Source organism: Ovis canadensis, chromosome 1 (assembly GCF_042477335.2).
Source record: "Ovis canadensis isolate MfBH-ARS-UI-01 breed Bighorn chromosome 1, ARS-UI_OviCan_v2, whole genome shotgun sequence".
NCBI classification, from domain to species: Eukaryota; Metazoa; Chordata; class Mammalia; order Artiodactyla; family Bovidae; genus Ovis; species Ovis canadensis.
In genome coordinates this window covers 96,168,443-96,182,953 of record NC_091245.1, presented here as the reverse complement: position 1 = coordinate 96,182,953, position 14,511 = coordinate 96,168,443, and the positions used below count along the sequence as shown (strand labels likewise).

The 14,511-nt window shown below is 37.8% G+C and overlaps 1 protein-coding gene across 1 annotated transcript in view; it reads left to right on the top strand.

Moving 5' to 3' along the window:
• The window catches only part of SPAG17 (sperm associated antigen 17), a 259,656-nt gene that overhangs the window by 119,187 nt on the left and 125,958 nt on the right, over positions 1 to 14,511 (top strand). The window contains exon 18 of the mRNA XM_069602119.1: positions 8,757 to 8,911. Coding sequence (XP_069458220.1) covers positions 8,757 to 8,911 — 155 coding nt within the window. The remainder of the gene's footprint in view (positions 1 to 8,756; positions 8,912 to 14,511) is intronic.

Below are 14,511 nucleotides of genomic sequence, written 5' to 3'. Positions count from 1 at the left end.
TGAAGAGATGGAGCCAAAGCAAAAAACACCACCCAGTTGTGGATATGACTGCTGATGGAAGCAAGGTCCGATGCTGTAAAGAGCAATATTGCATAGGAACCTGGAATGTTAGATCCATGAATCAAGGCAAATTGGAAGTGGTCAAACAAGGAGATAGCAAGAGTGAACATCAACATTTTAGGAATCAGCAAACCGCTATGGACTGGAATGGGTGAATTTAACTCAGATGACCCTTCTATCTACTACTGTGGGCAAGAATCCCTTAGAAGGAATGGGGTAGTCATCATAGTCAACAAAAGAGTCCACAAAGCAGTACTTGGATGCAACCTCAAAAACGACAGAATGATCTCTGTTCATTTCCAAGGCAAACCATTCAATATCACAGTAATCCAACTCTATGCCCTGACTAGTAATGCTGAAGAAGCTGAAGTTGAATGGTTCTATGAAGTTCTACAAGACCTTCTAGAACTAACACCCCAAAAAAAGATGTTTTCTTTATAAGGGACTGGAATGCAAAAGTAGGAAGTCAAGAAACACCTGGAATAACAGGTAAATTTGGCCTTGGAATACAGAATGAAGCAGAGCAAAGACTAATAGAGTTTTGCCAAGAGAAAGCACTGGTCACAGCAAACACCCTCTTCCAACAACACAAAGAGAAGACTCTACACATGGAGGTCACCAGATGGTCAACACCAAAATCAGATTGATTGTATTCTTTGCAGCCAAAGATGGAGAAGCTCTATACAGTCAGCAAAAACAAGACTGGGAGCTGACTGTGGCTAAGATCGTGAACTCCTTATTGCCAAATTCAGACTTAAATTGAAGCAAATAGGGAAAACCACTAGTCCATTCAGTTATGACCTAAATCAAATTCCTTACAATTATACAGTGGAAGTGACAAATAGATTCAAGGCATTAAATCTGATAGAGTGCCTGAAGAACTATGGATGGAGGTTGGTGACATTGTACAGGAGGCTGTGATCAAGACCATCCCTGAGAAAAAGAAATGCAAAGGAGAAAAGGAAAGATATACCCATTTGAATGCATAGTTCCAAAAAATAGCAAGGAGAGGTAAGAAAGCCTTCCTCAGTGATCAGTGCAAAGAAATAGAGGAAACCAATGGAATGGGAAAGACTAGAGATCTCTTCAAGAAAATTAGAGATACCAACGTAGCATTTCATTCAAAGATGGGCACAATAAAGGACAGAAATGGTATGGGCCTAACAGAAGCAGAAGATATTAAGAAGAGGTGGCAAGAATACACAGAAGAACTATATGAAAAGATTTTCATGACCCAGATAATCACAATGGTGTGATCACTCATCTAGAGCCAGACAACCTGGAATGCGAAGGAAGTCAAGTGGGCCTTAGGAAGCATCACTAGGAACAAAGCTAGTGGAGGTGATGGAATTCCAGTTGAGCTATTTCAAATCCTAAAAGGTGATGTTGTGAAAGTGCTGCACTCAATTTGTCAGCATATTTGGAAAACTCAGCAGTGGCCACAGGATTGGAAAAGGCCAGTTTTCATTCCAATCCCAAAGGAAGGCTGTGCCAAAGAATGCTCAAGCTACTGCACAATTACACTCATCTCACACACTAGCAAAGTAATCCTCAAAATTCTCCAAACCAGGCTTCAACAGTATGTGAACCGTGAACTTCCAGATGTTCAAGCTGGATTTAGAAAAGGCAGAGGAACCAGAGATCAAATTGCCAACATCCATTGGATCACAGAAAAAGCGATAGAGTTCCAGAAAAACATCTACTTCTGCTTTATTGACTATGCCAAACCTTTGACTGTGTGGATCACAACAAACTGTGGAAAATTCTTCAAGAGATGGGAGTCCCAGACCACCTGACTTGCCTCCTGAGATATCTGTGTGCAGGTCAAGAAATAAGTTAGAACAGAATATGGAACAACAGACTGGTTCCAAATAGGGAAAGGAGTATGTCGAGGCTATATATTGTCACCCTGCTTATTTAACTTATAGGCAGAATACATCATGCAAAATGCCAGGCTGGATGAAGCACAAGCTGGAATCAAGACTGCTAGGAGAAATATGAATAACCCCACATGACACCACACTTATGGCAGAAAGCGAAGAACTAAAGAACCATTTGATGAAAGTGGAAGAAGAGAATGTAAAAGTTGGCTTATAACTCAACATTCAGAAAACTAAGATTATGGCATCTGGTCCCATCACTTCATGGCAAATAGATGGGGAAACAATGGAAACAGTGAGAGACTTTATCTTTTGGGGCTCCAAAATCACTGCAGATGGTGACTACAGCCATGAAATTAAAAACCACTTGCTCCTTGGAAGAAAAGTTTTGACCAACCTAGACAGCATATTAAAAAGCAGAGACATTACTTTGCCAACAAAGGTCCATCTAGTCAAATCTGTGGTTTTTCCAGTAGTCATATATGGATGTGAGAGTTGGACTATAAAGAAAGCTGAGCACCAAAGAATCGATGCTTTTGAACTGTGGTGTTGGAGAAGACTCTTGAGAGTCCCTTGGACAGCAAGGAGATCCAACCAGTCAAACCTAAAGGAAATCAGTCCTGAATATTCATTTGAAGGACTGATGCTGAAGCTGAAACTCCAGTATTTGGCCACCTGATGTGAAGAACTGACTCATTGGAAAAGACCCTGACGCTGGGAAAGATTGAAGGCGGGAGGAGAAGGGGACGACAGAGGATGAGATGGTTGAATGGCATCACTGACTCAATGGACATGAGTTTGAGTAAGCTCTGGGAGTAGGTGACGGACAGGCAAGCCTGGCTTGCTGCAGTCCATGGGGTCACAGCGAGGCAGATATGACTGAGCAACTGAACTGAACTGATTCATAGCTGCACTGTGTAGTATCCTGGATTACATTTCCTTTTTATTTGTTTAGTTTGATAAACAGTTGTCATTACTCTCCCCTAAATTCTCTGCTTAAGAGTAAATCTCTGCTCAGTACATTCAAACCTAACAGATATTCCATCAGTTGTGTTGTCTAAGCAATATCTTTCCTGTGTGTTCTGAACCTCTGCTTGCCTTCAACTTGTTTTCTGGGTTCACAGGGTCACAGGTGAACAGGAATTTTGCCCAAGGATGGACCAGAAACTGAGTCACACCCATAACTGACTTAGAAGATATTTAGATAACATTTAAGCCTTAGAGTTGATGCTGGAAAGGGTTAAAACTTTGAAGGATGTTGGGATTGGTTGACTATATTGTATACATGGGAAAGATATGAATTTGAGAGGCCACAAGGTGAACTGTAGGCTTTCCTGGTAGCTCAGCTGGTAAAGAATCCGCCTGCAATGCAGGAGACCTGGGTTTGATCCCAGAGTTGGGAAGATCCCCTGGAGAAGGGAAAGACTACCCACTCCATTATTCTGGTCTGGAACATTCCATGGATTCTATAGTCCCTGGGGTCACAAAGAGTCAGAGCAACTGAGCGACTTTCACTTTCAGTGTGAACTGTTTTATGTTGAACAGTGTCCCTCAAAACATTTTTTTAAAATCCTTACACCTAGGACCTGAAAGTGGGTTATTTGGAATTAGGGTGTCTAAATGATGTAATCAAATTAAGGTCATTATAGTGGGCTCCAGTCAAATGTGATTTATGTCCTTGTAAGAAGAAGAAAATACCAACTAAAGACACACAGGGAGAATATTTTGTAACCAGAGAGGTGGAGATTAGAATGAGGCAGATCCAAGCTAAAATACACCAAGGATTGATGACCGCTGTCAGAAGCTACTATACAAAGCAGCAAAGGAAATTCCGCCAGTTCTCAGAGAGGGCATGCTACACAGCTGTGGTCCTGCCATCCCCTTTGCTGTCATCCTGGCCATATCCTTTGCCTCTCTTTCCAGTTAGATACTGTCTTCTGTATCCCATGTTGTCCTCTCTTGGGTTACTCTCTTTTTATAGGGGACTGTCTTTTCAAGTCGCCTCCTGTGTTAACATAAATGGCAGGTAAATTTTTGAGGTGATGGATGTTTGAAAATACCTTAGTTCTATACTTTCAACTGCCAGTTTGGCTTTATATAAGATGCTAAGTTAAAAAGTATTTTCCTTCAACATTTTGAAGCCATTCCTCAATAGTCTTCTAGCTTTCCAGAATGTCCTTGAGAAAAAAAAGCAAAAACAAAACAGTGAAATTCTGATTCCTGATCAGTGAGTCTGTGTTTTTTCTTCTCTCTGTAAGGTCTTTAAGATTTCTTTTTGTTCCAGTGTTCTGGATTTCCTGTTGATATGTCTTGATGTGTGGTTCTATTCCTAATACTGCGCCGGGGAGCCCAGTATAATCCAGAAACTCCGATCTTTACATTCTGGAAAATATTATACAATCATCACTCTAATAATCCCCTCCCCTCCCTTTTCTTTAGTCTTTCTTCCTGAAACTCCTGTTGTTCTGGTATTGGACTTCTAGACTGAACTTCCAATTTCCTTATCCTTTCTGTCCAAGTTTCCAACAGCTTTTCTTCTTATTCTGGAAATATGTCTCTGCTTTCATTGAATTTTTCTATCAAATCTTCTGTATGTGTTGTTATAATATTAATATCATAAAGTTATATTTATAATTATAAATTATATTTATAAAACATACTCTTCACATTCCCTGGTACCATATCTTCTCTTATCTCTATGAGGATATACTAAAGTCCTTTGAAGTCTTCCCCCTGAAAACCACCCCAGGTTTAACTATTATTTTTCGTGGGGGAGGTGTCTTCATTTTCCATATTGAAGAATAGCATCTAGTGATATTTGCCTCTTTGTTTATATTCATAATGAGATACTAAAAAATATGATCGGAAGTGCTGCATAAAGTCAAAGTGGGGGAAAGCTGTCAATAACCTGACCTTGTTGTTGGGTAATTTGGCTGCAGGGAAGCGGGGTGTCTTGAACGACCTGTGAATGTTGATGTATTAATTCTATACTCTTGGGCCATTTAGAGTCTCTACGGGAAAAAGTCTGGTCTCTTCTCTTCCAAGACATAACTTGTCAGGGTTTTAGGAGCCAAATGATGGAGGAGAGGAATTTCAGATTTCTTACCACCCAGTGTCTAGATCTGCACTGTCCAATATGGTAGCCACTAGTCACGTGTAGCTTCTGAGTACTTAGCAATTTTTATATTGATTACATATTGACATGATAATATATTTTGATGTATTAGGTTAAATAAAATATATAGCTTAATTGTACCTTTAAAATATGACTACTATAAATTTTAAAATTGCACACATGGCTCACATTTGTGGCTGACCTTATATTTCTATTAGACCATGCCAATTCAACTTTTACAGAATTCTTTCTTCTGTGGTATAGCTCTCCCTCAGTGGTGCCCAGGGTCCCTCCCCTTAAAAATCCAGGAGCTTCTATAGTAATAATCCTCCTTTCTTCTGCTGATGTGAGAAATGGGCACTACCCTGGCAGCCCAGAATGGTTGAGGCTTCTCAAAAGACATTAATCTTCCTATTTTCATTGCCACTTTCACTCCACTTTCAGAGGTACCTAACTCTGCCATTTCCGGAGCCTTTCTGTGTTTCTGCTCATAAAGTTCCTTCTGGTCTCTCTTAAAACTAATCTTGGAATTTGACTTTTCATGTTCTGCTAAATGAGTTACCATTTATTCTTCTGCTTTCTAGCCTCCACAATGTTTCTTTTGTCTCATCTTCCTTGGGCTTCAACTTTGTGATATTAAAACTCGAATTTGACTGTTCCTTTAGTGAGGGGTTAGGAAGTGCATGTGTTTAATCTTTCATTTTTTAACTGGAAGTTCATTTCAGATTTTATTTTGTTTTAGCCCTGTCCTCCCCACTCCATAGAAGCTTAACTTTTATTTCTTTTTAAAAAAATATTTATTTATTTATTTGGCTACTCCAGGTCTTAGTTGCGGTATGTGAAGTCTTAGTTGCAGCATGTGGAATCGAATTCCCTGACTAGGGATCGAACCTAGGCCCTCTGCAATGGGAGCCTGGAGTCTTAGCCACTGAACCACCAGGGAAGTCCTGAAGCTTCACTTTTCAAGGTCACCTGTAATTGTCCTGCCAAACCTAATGAACACTTCTGTGTTCATCTTCCTTGACCTTTTCATCACAAAAGTGATCACTTCCCCACAAAACACTGTTCACTCCTGGTTCCCAAAGCACCATACTGGATTCCTCCTCCGTGCTCCATCTGGAATTTTGTTGAGTACTTCTCCTCTACCTACCATTTAAATATTGAAATGCCTCAAGCCTCAGTCTCGAAGTGTCTTCTCTCCTCTGTAAACACTCTTTTAATGATTTCATCTACTATCTCCCCTGGTGGCTCAGAGATTAAAGCGTCTGCCTGCAATGCAGGAGATGTGGGTTCGATTCCTGGGTTGGGAAGATCCCCTGGAGAAGGAAATGGTAACCCACTCCAGTATTCATGCCTGGAGAACCCCATGAACGGAGGAGCCTGCTGGGCTACAGTCCACGAGGTCGCAATGATTTCATCTACTACATATGTCTAATCCTGATGACTCATAAAAGTTTGTCTTCCAAATTATCTCTCTATCTTGAGTGAATTCCACATTAGTGAATTTCTGATAGGCATCTTAAATATCTAGTGTCCCACCTGAAGCAAATAATTTCCCCACCTAAGCATGCTTCTCCCCTCATCCATCTCAGAAAATGTCAGCGTCAAGCCAAAAGGCTGAGAGTCATTCCTTACTTCAGCTTTTCCTTTGTCCCACATATCTGATCCATCATCGAGTTTTGAGGATACACCTCAAAAGACCTCTTGAGGCTATTCACCATCTCCGCTGCTGCTACTTTAATCTAAGTTCCATCCTCCCCATCTACTGTAATATCATCAGCCTATTTCACTCTCCCCCCACTCCAATCCCTTCTCTCCATATCAGGTGCACCATCACTTGCTTCTTAAACACACATCTCTGAACTCCAGAATCCTCTGTAAAAATCTTAATCATATTTTAAAGAAGAGTCTTAGCCATCTCGTTCATTTTGTTTTCCTGTGAATGTTGTAGGTCTCCATTTTAATGAAAAGCTTAATTAAGGAGAAAAATATCAATATATAATAGTAGGTAAAAGCCAAGTTTTTTAAATGTATTGAAGTATAGTTGATTTGCAATGTTGTGGCCAAATTGTTAAAAAGGAAAAGAAAGAAATTGTGTGAAACTTTTATCAAATATTGACTGAGAACACCTACACATTCATCAAAAATAGAATTTTGACTGGTTGTTTGTTTTTCTAATTTAAAATCTGAAAGGAATTTGCCAAAAAAAAGTAAAGTAACGGATAGGACCCCCATAGAGCAAAATGTTTTAAATGCAAAAATATTTACCATGTCAGGACTTCCCCGGCAGTCCAGTGGTTAAGATTCCATCCTTCTACTGCAGGGGAGCATGGGTTTGAGCCCTGGTCAGGGAACTAAGATCCCCACATCTGCACTGTGCAGGCTGAAAAAAGAGAAAGAAACAAATTTACCACATATGTGTTTCTTGTATTGGCTCTCAGGAACAGTTGTAAAAATTTAAATGCCGCTTCATAAAGGCTTATGGGGGTTAGATTGGGGAGTAAATGTATTATTTTAGTTATACTACCAGTGTGCAATTGACAGCAAAAGTAAAATAGTCCTTTCCTGACATAATATGCAATTCCATGCCTTCAGATCATCTGAACAGTGGCGAACAGAAAGCTGCCTCCACCAAATTGATATGGACAAGAAAAAGCAAAACAAAACCCCACAACTGTCTAATTTCTTTCCCTATGGACATATTTCTTTATGTTGATTGGCATAAGGAAAAGGCAGCTGCCCACAGGGCCTCTCTGTTTGTGGCTGCAATTACAGTGCTGAGGATAAAATGTTTTGGAAAGGATCAGGGATAGAAGTTGTGTAGAAACAGTATGTATCAGGAAGACCACTCACAGTATGTCTCTGCACCACACCGTGGTGTAGTGGAGAGCGCTGTGTGGAGTGTGAAATGTGACATTTAGAGTCAAAAGACTGGTATAAGCCCTTGTACCAGAACTTAGGAACTCCATACCCTTAGGCAAGTCTCTTATTCTCTCTTGGCCACAAACGATACTGAAAGATGCAGCTTTTAATATTTTAAAATGAGAAAAAATAGTCATACCAATTTATCTGAGGCTTTTATGATAAAATGAGATGATTTATCTGAAGGTGTGTGTGTATGTGTTAAGTCGCTTCAGTCATGTCTGACTCTTTGCAACCCTATAGACTGTAGCCCACCAGGCTCCTCTTTTCATGGAATTCTCCAGGTAAAAATACTGGAGTGGATTGCCATACCCTCCTCCAAGCGATCTTCCCAACCCAGGGATCAAACCCAGGTCTCCCATACTGCAGGTGGATTCTTTACCATCAGGAAAGCCCAAGAATACTGGAGAGGATAGCCTATCCCTTTTCCAGGGGATCTTCCTGACCCAGGAATCGAAGCAGGGTCTCCTGCATTGCAGGTGGATTCTTTACCAGCTGAGCTACCAGAGAAGCTTAAAATGAAGGTATGGAAAGACTTTATTATCTCACAGCATTAATGAAAAACACTTGAGCAAATACCTCTATGCTTGGAGCCTAGGATTTGTTTTTCTTATAAGAGTCACTACAATGGTCCTGAAAATATCTGCCATCTCTGCTCTCACCTTGACTAGCATCACGGAGATAGGGGAGAAAAAGGAGGAAGCAGAGAAAGGCCCTAGCAGGAGACCCTTCTCTTGGGGGAAAAAAAGACAAAACAATGCATTCGTTTTGATTTTCAGGTTCTTCAAGAAGCCAGTCAGCAATACAGGTGTGTTGATTCTTATTACCATACACAAGACAACTCGTTACTGTTGGTCTTTCATAATCCAATGAATTTACAGCGTCTGCATCACGAATATTGGAACGCTGGCCTTCACTCTAATGTTGGATTCAGGTAACCAACTTAGACATTTTAGTTAGTTATCTTAGTTAGCTTGTTACTTGGTTTTTAGTTCCTTAGCCTAAGCTGAGTGGTTCCACCTAATAAAAACATTCGTGCAGTACTATAGATTCAGTGAAGTTCACCAAGTTGAATGCTGTGTGCCAGGCACTGTGATAGGCGTTGAAACTGTACACTGAAGAAGACAGATATCATTCCTGGCCCCATTGAATCTGGTGGGGATATTATTAAGTTATACTCGATTCATTTAGACTCCAATATAACAGCGTCTGAAAGGTTTAAAGTAGGAACTACAAAACATGGCATTCCATATGCTGGTTTTGGGAAACTCCGCTTGATCTAGGGAAGACTCAAACGTAAGGTAACTGAATGACCCACGCACTCAGGTTCCCAGCAAACTGAGACCTCTAGGAATCAGTAATTTGTTTTTCCTCCCCAGCTCCTTAATTATTTCATTGCTATCTTAAAATTTTTCTCTCCTTTCTCATTAATGATGAGAACTTTTTATTATTTTTCTGTACTGGTTAACGTATATTCAGTATTTGGTATTTATACAGAATTTAGTCCTAAGGAATACAGAGAGGATGAACATGGACCTACAGAAAACTGGAGAAATGGATTGTATGCATACAGATACACAGAAACACACACTTTAAAGTCATAAGATGATTTTTTAAATTTAGGATACACAATAGGTATACCAAGCTAATATATTAAACTGTGCTTTCCTTTTTTTTTGTTTTTCATTGCCAGTAATTATGCTTTTCATTTCTTTGTTGGCTAGGACTTCAGTACAACTTTGAGAACATTACTGTCTTTTTCTAGGTTTTGAATATTCATCTATTAAGTATTTTTTCATTTTTTTGCCATAGGTTAGAAAATTTTCTTACATTGCTAGTTTGCTCTAGGTTCTTAATTATAAATGACTATTAAATAATATCAAATGATTTTTCTGCATCAATTTAGGTGTTCTCTCTTTTCCTTTAATCTGTTAAAGTGTGAAATTTTATCATAGATATTCTAATGTTCAAACTTACATTCCCATGAAAATCCAATTTGTCCATTATGTTATCTTGTTTATAAAATTGCTGCATGTGGTTTGCTGATATATTGTTTAGAATATGTCCATCTGTATTCCTGGATAAGACTCAGCTATAATTTTTGCCATCTTTAAATGTTCTTGTCTGGCTTATGATTGAGATTTTTATTAGCCTCATAAATTAGTGGGTGGATATTCTCTCTTTTTATCTCTATTTTTTTATTTTCTAAAAGAATTTATGTAAGACTAAGTTGTATATTCCTTTGGCATTTGGTAAAACTTGCAAATAAGAACATCTGGACTTGGGAAGATGTTTAACTACTGATTTAACCTCTGTCATGATTATTAGACTCTTTGGGTTTACTGTGTATTTTTGGACTAGATCTGATAATATGTACTTCTCTAGGAATTTGACCATTTTATCTGTTTTCAAAATTATTGCATAAAGTAGATTACAATATGCTCTTGCCTTTTTGTGTTACACATATCTGTTCTAATTCCTAATGCTTTTAATCTGTGATTTCTCTGTTTTTCTGGACCAGTCTTGCCAACGTTTTGCCAATTTTGTTAATTTTTTTTTGAAAGCAACTATTGCATTTGATCCTTTCTCCTTTTTATTTTTTAAAATTATGCCCTCATCTTTATTATTTTTTATTTTTTCTCAATTTCTTTGGATTATTCCAATGTCCTTTAACTTTTCAAATTAGAATTTTATCTCAGGATTTTGAGTTATTTTTGTTGCTTTACAAGTATTTAAAGCAAAAATTTCTTGTTAAATACCACCTTAGCACTACAAAATATCTGACTGATGGAATTTTATTGTTGTTCATTTTTTTGAACATATAATTCTTTTTTATTGAATTATAGCTGATTTACTATTATATTAGTTTCAGGTGTACCACACTGTGATTCAATATTTTTATAGATTGTACTCCATTTAAAGTATTATAAATTATTGCCTACATTTGCCTGTGCTATGCAGTGTATCCCTGTAGTTTATTTTATACCTAGTAGTTTGTGCCTCTTTACCCTTATTCTTATCTTGCCTCTTTCCCCTTCTCTCTCCTAACTGGTAACCACAGTTTGTTCTCTGTGTCTGCGAGTCTGTTTTGGTTTTGTTATATTCATTCATTTGCTTTATTTTTTAAATTCCACATATAGGTGATAACAAACAGTATTTGTCTTTCTCTGTATGACCTATTTGACTGAACATAGTAGGTCCATCCATGTTGCTGCAAATGGTATAATTCCATTCTCTTTTATGGCTGAGTAGTGTTCCATTATGTATAGGTACCATATCTTTATCTGTTCATCTGTTGATAGACACTTAGATTGCTTTCATATCTTGGCTGTTTTGAACAATGCTGCTATATCATTCATTTCTTATTTCCATAATTCTTATTTGACCCATGGATTGCATAGAAATGTGAGTTTTTATTTTAAACATTTGTCTGAGTTACATTCTTATTATAGTTGATAATTTCAAAAGTAGTAGTCAGATAACATGTTCTATAGAATATTGATGCTATGATATTTGTTGATCCACTTTGTTGCTTAATATGTGGTCAGTTGTTATAAATACTCCAAGTTTGTGTGTTAAGGAAGTATATTCTTTGGTTTTTTAATACAGGTTTGTATTTCTTAATCTTCAGTATTCTTTCTGATTTTTAAAAACGTGGTCAATTAACTAATGAGAATTGATTTTTTTAAAAACTCAATGTGTGATGGAACTTGTAGATTTTTTCCTATAAATTTGTCAGTTTTTGACTTTATGCATGTTAAGATTGACACCACCCTTATGATGACACCACCCTTATGGCAGAAAGTGAAGAAGAACTAAAGATCCTCTTGATGAAAGTGAAAGAGGACAGTGAAAAGGTTGGCTTAAAACTTAACGTTCAAAAAACTAAGATCATGGCATCCAGTCCTACCACTTCATGGCACATAGATGGGGAAACAAGGGAAATGGTGACAAACTTTATTTTCTTGGGCTCCGAATTCACTGCAGATGGTGACTACAGCCATGAAATTAAAAGACACTTGCTCATTGGAAGAAAAACTATGACTAACCTAGACAGTATATTAAAGAGCAGAGACATTACTTTGCCGACAAAGGTCCATCTAGTCAAAGCTATGGTTTTTCCAGTAGTCATGTACAGATGTGAGAGTTGGACTATAAGGATTTCTGAGCGCTGAAGAACTGATGCTTTTGAACTGTGGTGTTGGAGAAGACTCTTGAGAGTCCCGTGGACTGCAAGGAGATCCAACCAGTCAAACCTAAAGGAAATCAGTCCTGAATATTCATTGGAAGAACAGATGCTGAAGCTGAAATTCCAATACTTTGGCCATCTGATGCGAAGAACTGACTCCTTAGAAAAGACCCTGATGCTGAGAGAGATTGAAGGCAGGAGGAGAAGGGGATGACAGATGAGATGGTTGGATGGCATCACCGACTTGTACATGAGTTTGAGCAAGCTCTGGGAGTTGGTGATGGACAGGGAAGCCTGGGGTCTCAAAGAGTCGGACATGACTAACTGACTGAACTGAACTGATGTTAAGATTATGTTAATAAGCAAAACAAGAATTGAGTTGTTTCCCTGATTAAGCTTTTATCAATATGCAATGTCTTTAGGATTGCTCTTTGCTTTCATGGTTATATTGTCCAATAGTGATATATCTGTACAGACTTTATCATACATATCTTGTCTGATAGTGATAAACTTTACAAGCCTCTTTTATATTTTATCTTGTATATCCTTTTCTATCCATTTACCTCTTGCAAAATATATATATATAGCCAAATTTTAAAAATTCACCTGACAATATTTACCTCTTGAGTACCTAGTTCATATATTTGGATTAATTTCAACCATTTAATTTTGTCCTTTTATTTGCCCTTTTTTTCTGTTTGTTTATTTCTCCTTATTTGGTTTGAATTAATTTCATTTTTATTACTACTACCAGAATGACAGTTGTATACTATATCTCAACTCATCCTTCAGAAATTGTGATATACACTTTTAAATTTACAAAGTCATCAGCACCTTTGTTATGTTGTTCACTCACTCTGTCATGTCTGACTCTGTGATCCCATGGATTGCAGCATGCTAAGCTTCTGTGTCCTTCAGTGTCTCCTGGAGTTTGCTCAAATTCATGTCCATTGAGTCAGTGATGCTGTCTAACCATCTCATCCTCTGCTGCCCCCTTCGCCTTTTGTCTTTGATCTTTCCCAGCATCGGGGTCTTTTCCAAAGAGTTGGGTCTTCACATCAAGTGGCCAAGTACTGGAGTTTCAACATCAGTCCTTGAAATGAATATTCAGGATTGATTTCCTTTAGGATCGACTGCTTTCATCTCCTGCAGAAGACCGTGCCTTTACCTTCCTACCAAATAATATAAGCATGATAGAGTGTTTTAATTTCTTATCCCCATTCCACATTTTCTATTATTGTAGAACACTTTAATTCTATCTTAATGTTTTTACCCCACAATATAATAACATTATTGCTTTCATATCCAGTGTTTATAAATTAATATATGCTTACTATTTTATTTTCCCTTCTTCCTAAGATAAGAGATTTAAAAGTTCATATAGTGAGGATCTTTGGTAGTAAATTCAGTTTTGTTTATTGCAAATATCTTCATTTTAGCCCTGTTCATGAGAGATAATTTTGCTCAGGATATAGTTCTTGATTGACATGTAAATTCTCAGCACTTTGAAGAAAATGATCCCATTGTCTTCTGAATCCGTTTAAAGTTATTAAGATGTAAACATCATTCTTAATAAGAAATGTTACAAGCATGCTTTATAAAATTAGAAACAAAATAGAGGTAACTACCATGACCAGTTCTAAGCAACATTTAATGAAGATCTAAATCAGAAAAATTACTAAAAGTATCTTTAAAGTATAGGAATCCAAAAGGAAACTGTCATTATTGGCAGCTGAGGTTATTAATGACACAGGAAAATCCCAAACAATCTATCTAAAAATGTGAATTAATGGGAGAAATTACCTGAAGATCAGCCCTGAATATTCATTCAGCAACCCTGATGCTGAAGCTCCAACACTTTGGTCTCCTGATGCAAATAGCCAATTCCTTAGAAAAGACCCTGATACTGGGAAAGATTGAAGGCAAAGGAGAAGGGAGCAGCAGAGGATGAGATGGTTGGATGGCATTACGGACTCAACGGACATGAATTTGAGCAAACTCTGGGAGATAGTGGGGGACAGAGGAATCTGGCATGCTGTGGCATGACCCCATGCCAGTCCATGGGGTCACAAAGAGTTGGACACAGCTTAGCAGCTGGATAACAACAGCAGCATATCCTCTAACTGCATTTTTTTTGCACTACAAGAAACTGTTAGAAAATGTGATGTTTAAAAAAGGAAAAAATACCATTGACAACAGAAACAAAAACTAGAATACCCAAAAAAGCAAAACTTAGGGTTTGTTATTTACACCCACACTTTGACCAAAGAAAATCGTTCTTTTTCCATTCCCCTCCCAAGTGAAAATGTTAGATATATTTGGCTTCAGATATTACAAATTAAATA